The sequence below is a fragment of the Drosophila mojavensis genome, unplaced genomic scaffold, assembly GCF_018153725.1.
Source record: "Drosophila mojavensis isolate 15081-1352.22 unplaced genomic scaffold, ASM1815372v1 contig_231, whole genome shotgun sequence".
NCBI classification, from domain to species: Eukaryota; Metazoa; Arthropoda; class Insecta; order Diptera; family Drosophilidae; genus Drosophila; species Drosophila mojavensis.
This window is the reverse complement of record NW_025318772.1, coordinates 8,673,683-8,693,975: the sequence shown is the minus strand read 5'-3', so window position 1 is coordinate 8,693,975 and position 20,293 is coordinate 8,673,683. Positions and strand designations below refer to the sequence as shown.

The 20,293-nt window shown below is 41.4% G+C and overlaps 4 protein-coding genes across 10 annotated transcripts in view; 2 read left to right on the top strand and 2 right to left on the bottom strand.

The window, feature by feature from the left end:
* Window positions 1-271: 271 nt before the first annotated feature.
* On the top strand, window positions 272-4,522 carry LOC6575368 (nuclear pore complex protein Nup133). Its single transcript, XM_002001344.4, has 9 exons — window positions 272-554; window positions 614-791; window positions 856-1,368; window positions 1,429-1,741; window positions 1,803-2,436; window positions 2,494-2,698; window positions 2,762-3,431; window positions 3,494-4,035; window positions 4,097-4,522. Exons 1-9 carry the CDS (start codon window positions 382-384, stop codon window positions 4,469-4,471), a joined length of 3,603 nt encoding a protein of 1,200 aa, XP_002001380.1. The 5' UTR covers window positions 272-381; the 3' UTR covers window positions 4,472-4,522.
* A 100-nt stretch (window positions 4,523-4,622) lies between these two features.
* Window positions 4,623-8,509, top strand: LOC6575367 (chorion peroxidase). Its single transcript, XM_002001343.3, has 4 exons — window positions 4,623-4,946; window positions 5,989-7,884; window positions 7,939-8,108; window positions 8,169-8,509. Exons 1-4 carry the CDS (start codon window positions 4,771-4,773, stop codon window positions 8,456-8,458), a joined length of 2,532 nt encoding a protein of 843 aa, XP_002001379.1. The 5' UTR covers window positions 4,623-4,770; the 3' UTR covers window positions 8,459-8,509.
* A 324-nt stretch (window positions 8,510-8,833) lies between these two features.
* Window positions 8,834-9,699, bottom strand: LOC6575366. Its single transcript, XM_002001342.4, has 2 exons — window positions 9,408-9,699; window positions 8,834-9,316 (listed from the first exon to the last, which is right to left on the bottom strand). Exons 1-2 carry the CDS (start codon window positions 9,548-9,550, stop codon window positions 9,061-9,063), a joined length of 399 nt encoding a protein of 132 aa, XP_002001378.1. The 5' UTR covers window positions 9,551-9,699; the 3' UTR covers window positions 8,834-9,060.
* Window positions 9,700-12,468: 2,769 nt separating this feature from the next.
* Window positions 12,469-20,293, bottom strand: part of LOC6575363 (sodium/calcium exchanger 3) — a 41,155-nt gene continuing 33,330 nt past the window's right edge. For 3 of the 7 annotated variants that reach the window (XM_032728294.2, XM_015167960.3, XM_032728295.2), the window contains exons 3-11: window positions 20,198-20,289; window positions 18,191-18,229; window positions 16,691-16,714; window positions 15,323-15,471; window positions 14,505-14,604; window positions 14,254-14,376; window positions 14,035-14,193; window positions 13,526-13,697; window positions 12,469-13,461 (exon numbers count right to left, since the gene is read on the bottom strand). In XM_032728294.2, the coding sequence (XP_032584185.1) occupies window positions 13,257-13,461; window positions 13,526-13,697; window positions 14,035-14,193; window positions 14,254-14,376; window positions 14,505-14,604; window positions 15,323-15,471; window positions 16,691-16,714; window positions 18,191-18,229; window positions 20,198-20,289 (1,063 nt within the window). In that variant the 3' untranslated portion in view covers window positions 12,469-13,256. Of the gene's footprint in view, window positions 13,462-13,525; window positions 13,698-14,034; window positions 14,194-14,253; window positions 14,377-14,504; window positions 14,605-15,322; window positions 15,472-16,690; window positions 16,715-18,190; window positions 18,230-19,662; window positions 19,678-20,197; window positions 20,290-20,293 lie in introns of all 7 variants that reach the window. The other 4 variants (XM_015167959.3, XM_015167961.3, XM_015167964.3 and 1 more) reach the window with 4 other exon arrangements.

The following is a 20,293-nucleotide window of genomic DNA, read 5'->3' as shown; positions in this document are numbered from 1 at the left end:
AGTTTAATGTTAATAACATACCTTGTCGAGTCCCGCCAATTGTGTCGACTATCGATTACACATTAGATTAGCTTGGCATGGTTGGTCTGTTAGATTTATATTAATTGGTGCCCTTTTATGTACTAAAAGACCAAGTTTTTGTTAATTTAACTATTTTTAGCAATATTTAACCCGAAGATTTACAAAATGAAGTACAATATTCGCAAGCGGAGCTCAAATACTTGTGACACTTCTTGACAGCTACCACCACTATATATCGGCAAGTATCGACGTTTGCGGCTATGCCGATACACACTCAGTGCCGGCTAAATTTGTTCAGTGTACATGTGTTTCTTGTTTATAACTTGGAATTGTTTTATTTAATAGCACAACAAAATAATAATGGAACGAAGCATGCAAAAGCAGCTTTACGGCATCTCTCGGGAATCATCGCCAAGTGTGCGGCGTCAGAGTATGCCGGCGAGCGCTGATAATACACGAAAATCATTTTTTGGCGGCAATCAGGGCTTATCGCAACTGCCAGGCAGCTTGAAGAAAACGGCGTTAAACAATAGGTAAAGTAGGTGATGCATTTATAAACATAATGTTCTAATATGAAGACACATTACAAAAGTCGCTTGAGCCTCTCCGCGCGGTCTACCACACAGTCCATACCGGGCATTCGATCGGACTACAATGTCGTGGAGAGCTATGGCCATGCCCTGCCCGTGGCCGTCAATGAGGCCCTCACCTTTGCCGGACCAAATGCGAGCACAGTATCAGCGAAAATCACACAAAGAGGCTGGGCGTGGGTAAGTTTCCCTCTTCTGTACAATTGTACATGTATGTATGTAAAGACACATTATTTCCTTTCAGGTTGTGCAAGGCCGTCGACTACTGATTTGGCAGTATAAGGATACGTCTAGTACAGGCAAATTTGGTTCGCCCCCGCGTTTAGGCAAGCATCAGAGACGTACTGGCACCTCGGCTCAGTGCCGTGAGCTTACCCTGCCCTACAGCGATATTGGCCACAAAAGCGAATTGGTCAGCGTGTTTCACACCGAGGGCCAGCAGATGGCCTCGTGCATTGCAATCTCAGCGACTGGCGACGTGCGCTATTGGACTTCCATTGCGCACGATAACAACTCCGTCGACATCTCCATACTCACCGGCCAGGAATTCGTTCAGCTGCTCAACCTGCCCACGCAGCAAGGCTATTTGGCTGTCACCTCCACCTGCACCTTGGTCTTTCTACGAGTTGGTCTCACGAATGGACGTTATACCCTGCACCACAAGACGATAAAACCTGCGACGAGTTTCCTAGGTGGCTTTGGCAAACGGTTTGCCTCGATGCTCATTGGCATGAACAGCGGAAGCGACAGGGACCAGGTGAGCTAACTCGTTTCACTCCTCCCGTCCCAGCAGCTAATTGAAATGCATCATCCCCAGCTTTTAGTTGGGATGTGCTGTGAGCGCGATACAGAGAATGGCGAATCCATTGTGGCTGTGCTATCGGATCGCGCCATTCAACGGTGGCGTCTCTCGAACAAGGGCAACTCGGAACAGCTGCTATATGAGGATGTGGATCTCTTGCGGAAAATGCGCGAAATGTTGCTCTTAAAGTTTTGGAATGTTCGCTTGCCCAATGATAATGTTGAGATCGAAATGCATTTCATGGACTTCCAAGTGTACAAAGGACAATACTATATGGTCGTAGGCGCTGTCAACCAGGCCCATACGCCCCAGATGTACTACGCTATAGGTGAGTCCGAATCAGCTTTCCAGAACCAACATCACCCACTATAGCCCACCCTCGCTTTTAGTTGTTGCCTCGGCTCGGGAGGATGGAATGCAGCTGGATTGCTTTACGCCGCTGAAGCTGAACAAGTTCTTTAATAGCAAAACGGCGCAGGAGTGTCTTAGCGTGCGCATCATTGTCGGACCCTCGCACATGTATTTGTATACATCCAAGGTGGTTTATCCGCTGCTCTTGTCGAATGGCTCACCTACAGCTGAGATTGAGGCGGAGAAAGTGGAGTTCCATTTGCACGATGATCGCATCCTAAGCGCCGCCATCTGCAATCACTTGCCACTCTTCTTCAGCCGCACACACGGATTGGTCTCCATCACGCCGGGCGACTTTGATAGCACCGATTTGCTGAACATGAGCAGCTGCAATACGCCCGATATGTTTGCGCCTATTTCGTTCAATGCAACCTTCAGTGGCCAGGATCAGAGTACCCTAGGCGACAGCACCAATAATTTGCCACTGTTTCACTTGGATCCGGATGACGTTTACAATGAGCTCAACAATGAGGTGGGTCAGCTGAAGGCGGCCTTCTTATATAAGCTGAAACGCAACAACAACATGGTCAATACAATCCTTGCGGATCTAATGGAAAGCATCAACGAATCTGATCAGCAAGGAGCACCTCTAGATGCCTATAAATTGGATAGGTGCGACTATACGATAATACCTCATATAGATATGTAAATTAATTATATGCTTTATAGAATCGTCATCACCATTGCTGAGGACTTGGCTGAGGATCTGCCCATTGCCGATCCGCGATGGCAGTCCGTTCTCGAGGAGCACGATGGCAATCGGCACGCCCTGGGCAGCTCCCGCTCCATGCAAATCATTAACCAGCTGCGGGATAAGAGCATTGCCCTGCACCACTTCATTGATTTCTTGCATCAGTGCTCAATTTGGGAGAAGGTGCGTGGCAATTACTCCTAGTCGCTCATGCATATCCAGCTGATATTTCTAATATACTTGCAGCTCAACGCAATACCCTGTGGCAGCAATATCTTGAAACCCACTTCGTACATCCTCTCCGACATCAGTGAGAAAATTGTGGCTGCCATGGCGCTGCGGACGATACAGGGTAAAATGCCGAAGCTGGTGGACGAGGCCATCGATATAACAGTCTCACGCTGGGAGGAGCGGCCGCAGGGCAGCCTGACGACGCAGGATATATTTTATGTGAAGCTCTGCAAATTTCAGAGTATTTACGAGTCCTTGGCCGACATGGCAGACGATCGCATTGCATCTCAGAATCGCACGACGGCCTCAGTAGCTCAAACCATCGCCGATATCAATGCCGTTGTGCTGGGCACTCTGGGTCAGGTGCTGAGGTTTCGGGAGCAGAATGCCAGCAGCTACAAGCTGCCCGGCAAGGCGCATGAGAATCAGCCGTGGACAGCCACGCCAGGTGCCGCAGGCGTACACGATGCACTAGTCCGCCTAATAGAGATTACTGTGCGCTACGCCACTCAGTGCGTCAACGAGACGGAGCTGAAGCACACGCTATATCAGCAGATAATGGAGCTGGTGGACATGGTGCTGGAGGCGCGAAAGAACTATCTGGACAGCGTGCGGGAGACGGAAAAGCATCAGGTGCTGCAGCAGCAATTCGAGACGCAGCGACGTGATCTCATCGCCACGCTAAGTGAGTAGCAGCAGATGGTTAGGATGATGATGGTTGAGTCTATTGATATGGTTTCATTGCAGTCAAGGAGCGGCAGTACGAGTGCGCTGCCAGGCTGGCTGAGAAGTATCTGGACTTCCCCAGCCTGGTGCTCATCTGCGACGAGACGCAGGACAAGGATCGGCTGGATGAATACACCCGCAAATATGAGGAATATGATTTCTCGCAGTTCGCCATCAACTGGCATTTGCGGCAGCAGCGGCACGCAGAGGTCTTCGAGCGCTTCAAGGGCAACCAGACGGCGCTAGCGCAATTCATGCGCGATCATCCGTCGCTCGGCTGGATCCAGCTCATATTCAACGGCGACTTCGAACGTGCTGCCAAGGTGCTCTACGAGCTGGCCCAATGCGAAACGGAGTATGTGGCGCGCAAGAAGTCGATGCTGTCGCTGTCCAAGTTGGCTGCCTTCGCTGTGGCCGACGTCGATTTGGCGGCCCAAGTTGAGAAAATAGATTTCGAATTGATGATTATTGAGTATCAATCGCATTTGGGTCACGATGTCTTGCAGAGCTTCGGCTTCGACCCCACCGACCAGAAGGTGCTCAAAGTGGAGGAGATCATCAATGTAACTTTTCAGCCATAAGTCTGTGAGAGATCGCCTTGTTCATAATTTCGTTTGCTTGCAGCTCTTTATTGCCGAGGAGAACGAGAGCGCCACCGAAGTCGAGTTCCGCAAGGCCTTGGAGCTGCTCAGCTATGTGGATCAGCCGTACGACTTGCGACACAAGATCTGGTGCGCGATCATACGGCGCGACAACTGGACGGACTACGATACGAACAATGCGGTCGACTATATACACAAGCTGCTCTTCTACAAGGTGATTGAGCTGTCGCAGCTGATGGGTCAGGAGGGCGAAAACGTCTTGCCCCCCATGGAGGACTTCCTGGACAGCGCCGAGCTGGGCGACCTGCCGCAGCAAAAGCCCTTTCAGTATTTGCTGAAGCTGACCTACGAGTACGTGGGCGACATGTTTAAGCCGGCGGAAGATATGGAGCTGTAATCATTTCATTTTGGGCATTTGCCATTCCTATTAAAGACCTAGACTAAGAAACGACTTTTGATGCGCTCTGGGACAGTTGTTGGCTTTGTTCGGCCCGCATTATAAAACATTATAAACTAAGTTGCTTTGTCAGTGGTCGTCGCTGCGACAGTTGCTGCTGCAGTTGCTGCTGCCGGCGAAAGTAACTCAAGTGTGGCGAACGGAGTGGAAGCCCGCCAAGTGCCAAGTGCCAAGCGACATGCTGATGGGGCACTTACTCTTAGTTCGCCTGCTGGCAGCTCTTTAGTTTCGCTTTGATCATGACGGACGAAACAACGCCGCTGACCGCCAGCGGCTCTGGCTCCGGCTCCGGCTCTGGTTATGTTGCACTACCGCCCTATCAGGGACCCAGCTATGTCTTTCCCGGCGGCGTCTCCCCACGCGCACGTCCTTCCAAACTGAAACAGTTCCAGTGCTGCGTCACGCTGACGTTTATGTGAGTGTTCGGTGTGCTATTCAGCCAAATCGGAATATAAGCGATATGCAGTAACTATACAGTGACTGCTGGCTGTACCAAGCATAGAAACTGAAATTGGATCTGCGCTAAGTGCATTTCACATTTTTACTAGTATTGCAATGTCGAATAGTGCCGATTTCTGCAAGTATATGCAATCTAGTTCAAGGGTTCGGTTTGGATGTGATATGTTTTCTGATCATGGATCGTATTACTACACGTATAGCATATGACTGACGGAGCATTTTATTGATTTTTAGATGGTCTGTGAATACACGATAGCCAATTAAGGCCGTTTACTTATAGAGATTGAACAGCCCGTGACTTTAAGGTGTAGTTGAATGAGGATAGTTATAAGGTTTTAGCAACCCTTATATTTTTCAACAAACTAAGGTGGGTAAACACGCAAACAGTGGGCGTTGGACTCACGCGTTTTTGTACTGCTATCCATATAATTCTCATATGGTTAAAGCATATAAAGAATATTATGGATATATATTCTATATAAGGTATTCAAACATATATCTGCTCATATTTTGAGTATTGAGATTTCATTATTTTCTGTGGATTAATATTCAACAAATAAGTAAACACGAGAAGGTGATAAAAATGGAAATTAGTATAGGGAAAAAATGCTTACTGTATATGCAAAGTCAGAAAATATATAAATATTGAAAAATACAGGGTTGTCCATATTCGACTGACCCATCTGGCAGCCTTATATCTTTTGGCAGAGATTCCAAGAGATCCAAAACTAAACTTATATTATTCAAATTTCGGTTAGTTAGGGCATTAATGGACATCCCAAAGGCAATGTAAATTCGCCATTTGATAGCACTGCTAAGCCAATATCTCCACTTTAGTTAGCAAATCTTGTAGGGTATTAAATCGTTGCCACTCCAATTGGAAATTCCCATTCCATTTAGCTGCAGTTTGTCATTTGATAGCCCTGTATGACCCGGCGTGTTAACGTTTAGTTCGAAAAGGCTTTAACCACAAATCAATTTCACTTTCCTGCCCGCAGCGTCATTGTAATTGCCGCCTTGGGCCTGGCTCTGTGGCTCAGTGGCAGCGGTTACGTTGGCAACGGCAGCAGCAGCAACAACTCTGGCTGGGAAGAGCCCAGCTTCTTCTTCGCCACGAATGAGTCTGTGGGCGAGATGCTGGCGGCTGTCAAGAGGCCCATACCGGATGAGCCCGAGTCGGAGTGGGCGCTGGGTAACGCGACAGTGGACGAGGGAGCGGGCGCTCGTTCGGTGAGTGCGGGCATCAAGGCGCTGGGCGATCGCGAGATCCTGGAGGAGGGGCTGCAGCCGAGTGCCATCAACACGCCCCAGTTCCGGCACTATCGCTCCCTCAGCACGAATCCCGAGGCGCGTAAGCTGGCGCGTCGCGGCTACGTGGAGAACCAGGCCACCCTGGACATTGCCCAGAACTACAACTACACCAAGCAGCCGGGCCGGAGCAACATTGGAGTGGGCCCGGTAATAGTGCTGCCGGATCCGCAGGTGCTGCGGCTCGACTGCGACTTCAATGAGCGCTACAGGCGCAGCACGGGCGTCTGCAACAACAAGGAGCATCCGCGCACCTATGGCGCCTCCATGGTGCCCTATCGCCGCATGGTCGCGCCGGACTACGGCGATGGCATTGCCGCTCCGCGGGCGGCTCATGGAGGCAAGCAGCTGCCGCCGGCTCGCCAGGTCTCGCTCAACATTCACCGCTCTAGCTACGAAACGGACTCGAATTTCACCGTTATGCTGGCTGTGTTTGGGCAGTTCTTGGACCACGACATTACGGCCACGTCGCTGACCACGGCGCAGGAGGGCGAGTCGATTGATTGCTGTGCGCGCGGCACTCTCGAGCAGCACCCGGAGTGCTTCCCGGTGCACATCCTCGCCGAGGACCCCTACTACAGGCAGTACAACCTGACCTGCATGAACTTTGTGCGCTCGGCGCCAGCTCCGACGGGCAGATTCGGACCGCGGCAGCAGTTCAATCAGGCCACGGCCTTCATTGACGGCTCTGTGGTGTATGGGAACCTGGAGCAGCGGCAGCGGAGCCTGCGCAGCTACATCAATGGCACCCTCCGCATGTTCCTCACCGACGACGGCCGCGAGCTGCTGCCCATCTCCTCCAATCCGGAGGACGGCTGCAATCGGATGCTGATGACGCGCCAGGGCAAGTACTGCTTCGAGTCGGGCGATGATCGGGCCAACGAGAACCTGCTGCTCACCTCGATGCACCTGCTGTGGGCCAGGCACCACAACTACCTGGCCCGGGGCCTGCATCAAGTGAATCCCGACTGGGACGACGAGCGCCTCTTCCAGGAGTCGCGCAAGATCCTCGCCGCCCAGCTCGCGCACATCACCTACAACGAGTTTCTGCCCGTGCTGCTGGGCCGCAACCTGAGCCAGGCCAAGGGTCTGCTGCCCGCCCGCGAGCAGCTCGATGCGCCGGACACCTACGATCCCCAGGTGGATCCCAGCATTGCGAATTGCTTTGCGGCCGCTGCCTTTCGCTTCGCCCACACGCTGCTGCCGGGGCTGTTCAATGTGTCGCGGGACAACAGCACGCCCGAGGCCATGGAGCTGCACAAGATGCTCTTCAATCCGTTCTCGCTGTGGACGCCGCACGGCATCGACCACGCCCTCCAGGCTGCCGCCAATACGCCCGTGCTGCGCGTCGACCGCTTCTTCTCGCTGGAGATCACCCAGAAGCTCTTCGAGGGCACAGCCGAGGACCGCGTGCCCGTTTGCGGCCTCGACTTGGTGTCGCTGAATATACAGCGTGGCCGCGATCATGGCATACCCGCCTACCCAGTCCTCCGAAGGCATTGCGGACTGCCGCCAGTGGACACGTGGGAGCAGATGGCGCAGGCCGTGGACAACGCAACTTTGGCCTCCATCAGGCAGATCTACGAGTGGGTAGCACTTGGCTAACTAAGACTTGAGTTTCATTTCTCATTTACCCTCAGTTCCCCACAAGATGTGGATCTCTATACGGGCGCGCTAAGCGAGCCGCCGCTAGATGGCGCCATCTTTGGGCCGCTGCTCAGCTGCCTGGTCTCTGATCAGTTCATGCGAATCAAGCTCGGCGACTCCCATTGGTATGAGCGCAAAATGGGACCCCAGAGGCTGACCAAGCGTAAGACTAGTCTGAGATATCTATGTATGTGTGTGACTCTACAATTGATTCTGCCTGCAGCTCAGCTGGGCGAAATCTACAAGACCAGCCTGGCTGCCATCATCTGCCGCAACTCCGATGACATTCGACGCGTGCGTCAGCATCTCATGGAACGTCACCGCTTGGATGGGAATCCCTACGTGAACTGTGTGGACCTGGAGGGCTACGACTTTGACTTTCAGCCTTGGTCGGAGGCGAACGAAGCGCCGCAGCTGCACAGAGCGAGCTTCAGTCAAGCCACCTCCCTAGTGAGAGTCTTTGGAGTCCATAACAATACAAATGCAACTCAAGTAACTGTAGCTAATTCATGAATAAATATTAATTATATATCTACATATGAATAAAATTTGGTTAAAATTGAAGACTGACGGAAAAGGCAGATTAAATAATAGAACTGGAGTAGTGAAAGAGAACTATGTCATGTATAGATAACTCTTACATTTATAGACCTTACTAAAGTTGACATTTCGACTCGAAATCAATTAAAAAGTCAATTAGTTTTCAACTGAAACTTTGCTGATACAACTCCATATAAGATATTCACTCGCCTTATTGGAATTTTCATATATGTATGTCATATTCCAATTGGAAAAGAAATGAGTGAAATTAGTTACGATTTCTTGGTTAAAGAAATCTGCGAATAAAATTCTGTTAAAGGTTTCAGAATGCAATGAAAAGTCTAAAAATATCTTTGATATTTCCTATTTAATGAATATAAATAAATAACAAATTGTTAATTGTTAAATAATTGAAGAGCTAAAGTCAACTGATTGGCCTCGCCTTATCGCTCATCTCAGCTCAGCTGGGCTGTTCTCAAGTGCACAGGCTGATGTAATCCTAGGCATGCCGTTGCAGCAGCCAATAGTCCAAAGAGGAGAGTACAAGCGCTCCACTTACCGAGTGCCAGCTCGCATTAGCCTGGCAGCAGGAGCGTGCCATTGGTGGCCAGGGCGAGTGTTGCGGGTGGCGCGGGAGTGGGGGGTAGGGCCGGTAGGCGAACAGCCGGACAGATGGTGGCCGTGTCGTGGTAGTAGGCCAGAGCTAGGGCAGAGAACAGAGTCAGGACAAATGCTAGCCAGAGGCAGACGGAGCACAGACGACGCGCCTTCTGCCACCAAGGATCCCAGCCGAACGGCAGCAGCTCCTCCAGCGACAAGCCGTACGAATAGCTGTCCGAATATAAAGTGTGTATGTGTGTGTGTGTGTGAGTGGGTGTTTATTAATTATTTAATGCAATGCGACAGTTAAGCGTGTCTTTACTCAGCAATCGTAAAAACGGGCTCATAATCCTTTGCCTCCTTGTTGGGGACCAGAATGATGTGCGGCTCCTGCTGTTGCTGCTGCTGCTGGTGTTGTTGTTGTTGCTGTGCTGCCAGCAGCGCAGTTCTCTCGTTGCAGGACATGCTGTGGCTTTGCCTGTGACTGTGGCGGCTGCTGCTGCTGTTGCTGCTGAGGTTGTCCTTTGTCTGCGTCCGTTTGGTCGTGGCTGTCACCTGGGGCGACAAGCGACTCCGTTAGCGCACAAACGAAACTGGCATCTGGACTGGCGCTGGCTTTGTTTGCAACTTAAATTAGCGTCGTCGTTGCTGCCGTTGTCTGCCAGCCTTTGGCGTAGGGTATCTCGATTCCGATAGACAGCATGTAACACGTAAAGACTGCATATAAATTACAGTCTAGTCTGAATTTGAATGATGTAGCTGATGTAGAGACTCAGGAAATTTTAAATAATTCCTAAATACCTTATACCAACTAGACGTTGATACATAGACATTATAAAGAGGTTAATTTAAAGAGTGATGCAAAGGGCAAAATATATATCTGTATGTATATATTTAGAGTTTTCTTTAAGCTAGGGTATTTCATCAACGTCGTGACGTCTCTCGACTTTTCCTGGTTTTTGTTGTTTTTATTGTTTTATTGTCTCTTTTTGAGTTTTTTTTTCAGATTCCTGTAAACAACTTTATCGCCAACTTACTGTTGCTGTTGTTGTAGCTGTAGCTATTGTTGTTGTCTGTCATTTTTCAAGTCATCTGCGCGCATCTTCCGCCTCGAGCAAAGATTCGCACAGAATTCTCTTATCGTAGTCTCGCGCGATTGTTCGTTTCTTGGTTTCTTTTATTCTAGATCTTGCATAATAGCAATCGGCTGGCAATTGTCGCCCAGTTTCGCACTGACAGGCCCCGCAGATAAGCCCCTGCCCCCAGATAAAGCACACAATGTTCCACTTAAAAACTTCAGTTTAAGACAAATTTTTGTTTTATTTTTGATTTTTGTATTTTGCTCGTTTGTTTGTTTTCTTTTTCTGGTTGGGTTAACATGCTTGCAAATACATATAACATATACCTAAGTCATATGCTCGACTCTAGACTCTTTGAATAATGCCATGGAATTCCCTAAGTACTAGACCTATTTAAGTATATCTGGTTAAACATCAAGTTCGTATATCGTGCATAAATACATTTATGGTTAGTTTTCTTTTGGGAGGGGACTTTCACATATTTGGCTAAAGTTTTCGTATATTTTGTGGGGAGATTATTTTCATAGGTTTATATATATATATTGTATATAAAGTATAACATGTAGATCGAACCGAAAATTGTTGACCCACTCAATGCTACAATACTTTGAGAAGTTAGTATTTTATTCATAGTAGCAAAGTATTTTTTTTGTATTTGGTATATTTTCTGATTTACTTAAGCTAAGATACTGAGAAAATATCTGAAGTAAAATTTTTGTTTGCTTCGTTTTCTGAATGTCTTTCTATATTAGGTTTTTCTATAGTAGGTATATTTATAGGGACTAGAATAATACAATACTTTATCAAAAATGCAATGAAAAGGTTGAATACAAAATACATTATAAAAACACCAAACCATTTATATGTAGAATATATAATATGCGAAATATATCATTGGATTTTAGAATAAAAAAAAAAAGAAAGAATTTTTCAACTGAAAAAAAGAAAAGCATATTAGTCAAATTATATAATATATGTATATATAACAAATCTGTAAAAAGTTATCTTATATTCGTTTTTTACTTCTTCTGCTTCTTCTTCTTTTTGGTAAATCTATTGAAGTACATACCTAAATTCTATATCGGAAGCACTTTACTCGTTTATTTGCCTTTGCCTTGAAGATAATCAGTTAATCAGATTTATATACTATGTGTCTTATGATAAGATTTTGCTTTTTAGCTAACATTATTATATTTCTGTTTTCTTGGACTGTTCTATGCGATAGTTCTACATTCTATTCGAATCTGACCTGACTCGGTTTGCGAGCTATACGCAACGCCTGTTAACTTCCAGTTTGGGTTTCTTATACTCGTTCACGATGTGATAGGATTAGATTAGTTTAGATTCGCGTACGTCTAAAGCTGGAGACTTGGAATTGGCAATATATACTCGTATATGTTATCCTCTCAAGAAACTTTTAGATTCGTATATATTTACCCCTCAAGAATATTTTAGATTAAGAGTTTTCTTTTTTTTAAACCTTACGACAAAAATTTAGAAGCTAGAATAACAGACATCAGTAATTTTTCAATTTAGTTGTTTGGGAAATGTGAACGAGTATTATGCAGCGGACATTCCCTTGATCTATCAATTTTAGCTTTCCAAAAATTAATAAAAAGTTCATTAAAAAAAAAAAAAAAAAAATGAAATCGAAACAAATTTGAAGTAATTGAAAAATTCAATTTTAATTTTCATATAACTTAAGAGCAAAAGACATTTGCAGTGATAGATGTAATTGCATTAAATACATTTCTCGGCTATATGCATAACTTATGTTTATTCGATATTAATCGTATATTTTTCATTCTCCTTTTATTATTAATTTTTTCATTTGATTTCTTTGGGTATAGTTCTATATCTAGATTTGGCGCAGTTTTCCCATCAAGTTTTTATTTTTCAATATATGTATGTATATGTATTTCTATACATACATTTATATATATTGGTAACAATTCAAAATGTTTTAAAAAAATAGAATAACATTATACAAAAAATACAATTTCATTTAACAAACATTTTGGTGTTATGCCTTAATATCGTAATCGTTAATCGTTAATCGTTTATCGTTTCATAGATGACAAAGTGAAATGAAAGTCTTTCCAAGTAAGTAGATTTATGTAGTGCAGTGTACTGAAACACTGATGGTCGTACTAAAAAGTGCCGCAATTTCAATTGGTCGGAGTTTTGTTTGAATTGTTTTGATTTGAGTTGAGTTGAGTTGAGTTGAAATTTTAGTTAAGACTACAGAAGCTTCTATCGTAGTTGTTGTTGCTTAAAAGTGCGTTGACTAGAAATAGTTGTTGATTAAATATATGCATGTATTTATTATGGTTCATTTTTGTAATATTTTAAAGAATACATTTTCTAGGGCTTACACATGTATTAAATTAACAATGGCTGATTGTGACAATTAATGGAGAGACAGTTTGAATTATTTATGTATATATATATTAAGTACAGCTATAACAAACAACAACAATGATAATTTTAATAATAATAATAATAATAATAATAATAATAGTAATAGTTGTAATAATTACTCGAATCGCATTAAGAACTTTTCAAACATAGAGAAAAGCTAATACATATATATATATATCATATATCAAATATCATATATCATTTATCATTTACGATTTACCATTTATCTTTTATCTTGTATCGTTTATCTTTAAATTGAATGCTGCTTTTATGTATAAATATTGTTCATAAATATATGTAACTGAATGATCACGTTGCTTGTTTGCTGAGCCCGGGGCAGCCTTTCTTGTATTTACATTACTTAAAATGAAACAATATATATATACCGATATATATTTGTTTAAAATAAGCCACACCTAGAAACTAATTAAACATTACAATTTTTAATATTAACATAAATTTTACACAATTCTCAATGTTTATATATAGCAGTGAAAACGTACAATATTATCTTTATACATATCCGACTTGAATCATATAGATAAAAATTTCTGTTTATTCATCTCGAATATATATATTTATATATATATGTATAAATATATATTCTCTCTCTCTCAACAGCTTCGTTACAGCTGTTTGGGTTTGCTTACGCGTTTCATAGCAAGATCTGCTTAAACCATGATGATATCATATGCCTCCAGCGTGCTCACGATCAGATATACAACCCAGAGTAGCAATAATATCGACGCATACATCCATTTGCTAATCGTGGGTCCACCCAATTCGGCGCGTATCGACTTCGACGATCGTCGGATCATCATAACTCCAATGGCAATGACAGCCTCGCCGCAGAAGAGCGTCACAGCAAAGCCAATGCTGAAATGTTATCTAGTATTAGGACAACTGTTATAGGTAGCGATCATTTGCCATTGCCACTTACGTTCCGGGCTCCACATTAAACGTTGAGCCATTGACCGCATGATAGATCGAGGCGATGGACCACGCCAGGCCAATGCCCAGGAATACGTTGACTGCATTGCTGCCCGTCACATTGCCAATGCAATTGTCAGCGGTCTGATCCTGTTTGGCCGCGATGATGCTGGCGAATGTATCTGCAGGCCAAGAAATACTAAGTTAAATAATTGATTTGCAGAGTAGTTCTTAGCTCGAGGATAAACCAGTTTTTATTCCTATTTTATTGCAACTGACAATAGCTTGAATCTAAGATTTTGTGCCTTATCTGACAGCATTATCATTATCGTGAGGATGTAGCTGTCTATCTCTATACTTCTAACATAGACTTCTAATACTTGTTCGACTCAACTCGTCTTTATTAGCTAGGCTTCAATTTAACATTACTTTAAAAGCAGGATAAACTGCCATTCGAATGCATTCGAAGATAAATTTATATCAAATTCCACCCAAGTACCAGTGCATATCTCATTTTACCTGGTATACTGGTGCCCAGGGCCACAAAGCAAATGGCTGTCACCGAGTCCTTGATGTTGAGCACACAGCCAAAATAGGTAGCCGCATCTCCGATAACCGCGGTCAGAACGCCAATGACAAATATTGAAATGACAAAGGTGACATAGCCGCCGCATATATCTGTGAAAGGTAAATGATTTAGTAGTCGATCGATCGGTGTAAGGCCGGTGGCGCTGATACCTGTGGGCGGCACAAATGCAAACAGCACCTTCCAGAAGAGGCAAATGAAATGGCTGATATAATCCATGCATTTTGGTACCTCCTCTCCCACTTCCTCATCGGCGTCGAACTCATGCTCGTCAGCTGGGAGAGAAAAAGATATACGAATGAGTACACAGATCAAGAGACAGATCTAGATATATGAAGGTTAAGCTTTAGAAATCGTTCTATACAGATGGACAGATACGTATATACAGATAGATGTAGCTCACCTGGCACAACAGTTAGTGCATCCTTGAACTGCTCCTTCCACGACGATGTGCCCAGCACAGATGAAACGTTTGCCCGAGCGACCAGCTTGTCCACGGTACTCTGTGGATGTACACGCAGTAATTTAGTTTTATTTTACAATATTACGTATACGTATACGCCATCGCATATCAAGTATACGCCACACACGACGCCCACTCACAGTGACTCACTGCACACAAGCACACCGGAAACAAAGCTTTTCATTTGAAGATTAGAGACAATTAGGTGCTTAGTTGCACGACAGGTGCTAGCCAGGTGTGTTTAGCTTAACTGCCAAGTGTTACAACAATGGCACCTGAGCCACTTTATGCGCTCGTCGTCCTGTCTTTGTTCTTGCTATTTTAGTCATTGTTATACCCATTGAAAATGCTTACAAAGTGGTTAATATAGTCAGAGACCTGAGAGCATTTTGCTACCAATATATGTATAAAAGTGATCGATAACACTTTCTTAAACATACTCCAAAAGATATTTATCGTAGTCTCGTTTAATATAGTATATTATATCTATATATAGTACATTTTATATAGGTCATCGTCTAGTCGACTACTTGTGAGCCCTTGTACAACTCTTTGTGTGTATTACAGCAACAGCCCTGGACATTAAGCTGTCTGATGTGGTATGTGCACAAGGATCCTTATAATGTCTAACAGTGACTGTTGCCTGGTTGTGTGCGTGTGCGTGTGAGTGTGTGTGTGTGTGTTAAGTGTCCCCTTACAACAGATTTCGCAGCTGTCAAGTGCATTTGGAATCTGCATTCACTTTGGAATGTGCTTACCTTGAATTCCGTGCTTTCACGTATGCGGATATATGTCGTGGTCAGCTCTCCGTTTCGTGGCTTGCTCATTAGCAAGATGCGTTCGAGATCTGTTAAATCTTCGGCTGGCTTTTTTTCCACCAGCCTGATTTTCTCTAGTAGTTCATCGTCTGTGCGGACCAAGGTAAATCAAAGTGTAAATCTTAATTAGTATTAGTATATAACACACACAGAACTCTGGCACATAACCAGAATTCTTCAGATAAACACACATAGATGTATATATACACGCTTATATATTTGCGTATATATACATATATATGTTCACAAACACACATATACATAAACATGGAGAGTAAAAGTTTGCTAATTTTAGAGAATCGTTTGGAATTGAGTGCATTCGCTTGTAGAAATATTTTGTGGATTTCGAATTGCTACAGCTCAAAAATTTGCAATTAAATGAGAAAACAAATCAAGAAAATCTACAGAGAGACAGAGACAGACTGACACAGATACAGATACAAATACAGATAGAGATCCAGATACAAATACAAAGACAAATACGTTTACAGTTAGAATTACAGCTATGATTACAATTAAAATTACAGTTACATTTACAGCTACTGATTGCATGCAAATGAAGCTAAATGAAATGAAAAGTTCGCTTAGAACTTTAGTGAAATTTTTAATGAGTTCTTTGCAATTTGCTTAGACTTCAAGTAAATATATAAATAAAATAAATATATAATTGCTGGGTAATACTGACAGATGTCTATATTCAAATTATCAGAAAATTGCCATATAAGCTTAAATGCATTAAATTCTATATAAAATCGTTTTACTATGGTTCGCCCACTTGAAAGAGGGCAAGAGATTCAGTCTATCGATTGCATTGACAAAAAGTTCTATAAACAATCGATTCACTCATTTTTCACCCAATTGAGGGAATTTCTATAAATTGGAGAGTACATACAACAAATCAGAAATCTGCGCATCATACGCAATATCAAAAGATTATTATGAATACAAATTCATAATAAAGAGACAAATAGAACTGAGTAGAGCTTGATTAGCAAAAACTACTGAAAACGTACAAAAGGCTGATAGATTTTCTAGCTCTAGTTCTAAAAGTATTTGATTGATATAACCCAAGAAATTTGAGTTATGTTAAAAGAAGGATTACAAAAACAATGTTTTCCATACTGCTAAGTGAAGCTTATAAGAAATTTGCTTAATCAACCTAAAATATAAGCACATATATATAAAATATGTTAGATATGCTTAGATAGATCACTTAGAATGCATGCATAGAGAGAGATAGAGAGAGAGAGAGAGAGAGAGAGAGACAGAGACACGTTACAATATATTGCTGATATAAGGATGACTCACGAGTATGATCTCCAGTGTGATTTTCTATAGACAGCGATTCAATACGTGGAAGGTGACAACAAATTGGTATTTTTTTTTTTATTTGGTTTATTTATTTCAAATGCAAATACAAATTGAAATTAATTTAGTTTTATTTCAGTCATTATTTTTATTTTTTTTTTTTTCGTTTGCTATGTTCAGTTAAGAAATTTTTATTTAATGCATTCAACCAAAACAAATAATAATTTTTATTGCTTTTTGTTTTGTTTTTAGCTTTAGCTTGGCTAGTATACCCTGTTATTATGCAATCGGTGGGGTTGCTCTAACATACACATAAACCAACAAGAGGCTAATACACTGAGAACAATATCTGCTGCGATTAAACTAAAAGCCGTTCACAAAATCAAATTTGGCCAAAAATTTACAACCACGCACACAGACAACAAAAAATCATAGAGGTATTCCACAAATAGAAAAATCAAAATAAAGAGGACAAGGAATTATTCAAGAATATCTTGTGTGCATTTACTTACAAATCGAGTTGATGTAGAATCGTTTAACGATTTGTTATGTATAAGTATATATAGTCGATGATATCGTATCAAGTTCGAATTCGATTTCGAGTTTCGGGGCACAAACAGAAGCGGGCACAAGCGCGTGTTACGTCGAGCATAGAGAAGTTTACCAACAAAATGTCTTTAACCAAAACATTCCCAAAAACTTTATTTCAATTGAAGACGAAACCTGAGCAAAATTTCCATTTACTTTCTCCATTTCTCTTACATTTTAACTCAGAGTCAGTTGATCCTAACTTTTACAAAAACTCGGCGTCGAAAAAGCGCAATTTTTTCTCACTTTACTTTCTATACATGCGTTACATATATAAAGACTTACACACACACACAGATACAAAAAAATATACATTCAGGATATGAACACACATATATTTTTTATATTATGAATGAATGAATGGTCTGGGTGTATAAATCAAGGCTGTCTAGGGCTACCAAGTTTTCTTTTGGTTAAGATTAGCGCAGTGCATATCTCTTACAGTTCGACAGTAAGGATTACCAAGTTATACGTGTTGATTTTTTTTCTACAGTAAGATCTATAAAAAATGGTTCGCAGATCTCGAATTATATTAAAACATAAAGTCAAAGATTCAACTCATTGTTTTAGCCTGTACGAGAATAATGTAGTCAGGTTGACCTTGACTTTTTAATATCAATTTTTAGTGATACTATACGATAAAAGTTTATGATGTTTCCATAAATATCTTTTAATATTTTATTTTATTTTATTTTTTCGATTGCAGCCAAGACTTAAATAATATCGTAAGGTGTGTGGAACAAAAAACAAATCCAATGAATTTCGATTGCACATGAAAAGCCCATTGATATGTGTAATTTTTGTTAAAGCTTTTTCTTTTCGTATTTATTTATTTTTAACTGAACATAAACACTTTGCGAGCGAATTGATTAAAGATGAGTTTGTAAGTGTTACAAATTTACTTTTACCTACCAAAAAATCGATGGAAAAATGATTCCTTATTTGTGTCATCTGCGTGAGGAGAATTGCAATGGTTGTTGTTGTTGTTGTAGTTGTTGCAGTGTGTTATCAAATATTACATACACACATACATGGATATATATACGGGAATCGGATTAGTTTTGTTCAAAAGTTACATAAATGCATATGAAGTGAGATATGTTTCAATATTAATAATACTTATACTACTAAATACCAAAATTTATTTAAAAATACCAAAAAAATAAAAATAAACATGAAGAGTGCTACGGACTGCAGGAGGGGACAAAAGGGCAGCTACATACATAGTTGATATCGAAGAAAATGAAAAGAACTAGCTCAATACGTAAATACTTAAAAATATATAAAAAAAAAAATTAATAAATACCATATCATCTCTAATACTAGAGATTGTTAAGATAGCTTAGCCAATTAGAGACAGTGAAACAAAAATTATCAATAAATCATAGAAAATATTATTATTGACTGAATCAGAATTTTTACCATCTAATAACAAACTAACACCATAGATGCATAACTAATTAACAAAAATCATGAATTTTAATATTTCATTTAATACATTTCATATTTAGAAAAGTAGAAATCAATTCAAACAAAATATTTTAAAAATTAATTTTTAAAAATCCATTATAATTATATTTATATATATAATAAAAATGTATATATAAAATAAGCAAACAAACAAATTCTATAATTTCAAATAAAGAAAAATAAATATTTATATATATTTAAAAAAAAAAAAAACATAAATATAAAATTGTATACATTTTTTAATATGTAAAAAAAAAAATGTAAAATGAATAAAAATAAAAGTCTTTAGTCAAAAGCAGACCAATAAACATTCTAATAACTGTTTAGCTTTAAGCTGATTAATTAATTATAATTATTTTTAATGATTTATACGTTCTATAATATCAAATTTGTCTCATTTTTTTTTTCAAATATTTTTTAATTAAAGTTTAATTTTTCATTTGACTAATTTATTTTCCAATATATTTTGTTTTTGTTTTAGATGTTTTCTCTCTACATCTGAACCGTTTTAATATGCCTAGCGACGAACATAAAAGGATTCTCCGAAAAAAAGGGGAATGACATACAACATCAAATGAAACACAAAACTAAACTGAGGACTGAGAGATATACATACTTATACATACTGTGTATATATGTACATGTGCATGTATATAACTCTCTGTGCTCTCGAAAATATATAGAAATTTGCGCTTTTTGTTCGCAATTATCACAAATGAAATTTAACGCTAGCGCTGAACGGAACTCGAGTTAAGAACTTAAGGAATCGTAACCCAAGAATTGCTTTTTTGTTCGCTCCCTATTATTATAATTTTTTCGGTTTTTTTTTTTTTTTTTTTCTTTTTTTTTCTTTTTATGGTTTCGTTCGTTTTCAATTCAAATAAAATTAATTAATTGCACAATTCAAGTCTTACGGTAGTGAGCGGAATCTAGAAGCACAAAGAACACAAACGAAAAGAGACCGAAAATAAAAATTATGCAAGGAAATCAAACCAAGTTCAGTCTCTAAGAGAGAAGTGTGGGTGCCGGATGATTGCCTTCCAATCATTCAAATGGCAATTGCCAACAGCTGTATGTGTGGGTGGGTGTGCGCGTGTGTGTGGGTGTGTGTGTGCGTGTTGTCTAACTGCGGTTATTGCCTTGGCAACAGCTCAAAGTCTGCCATTAGGTTTATTAAAAAAATTCTGATCCATTTTGTGGCACTTTTTGGGCTACTGGCTCGAGTTCTTCATATAATTTGGTTAGCAGCAAATTGAGTTTCGTTTTGGTAAGAATAACCGCGCACACAGACACACGCACACGCACACATTTATATAGGAGAGACAGAGAGATCAGGAAGTGAAACTGTTTTTTGTGTGGATAAGCTGGTTTGGGGGTTTTCTCTGCTTTTCAGTGCTTGTAAAATTGAGTTTGAAACTGCTGTCGCAACCTGTTTGGCCAAAAACTCACCTGGCGCCAGCACCGGCTCCCCAATGTTCACCTTGAATTTGACATCCTTCTCGTACGTACTCTCCTCGATGATGGGTACCGTTATGAATTGCCTGC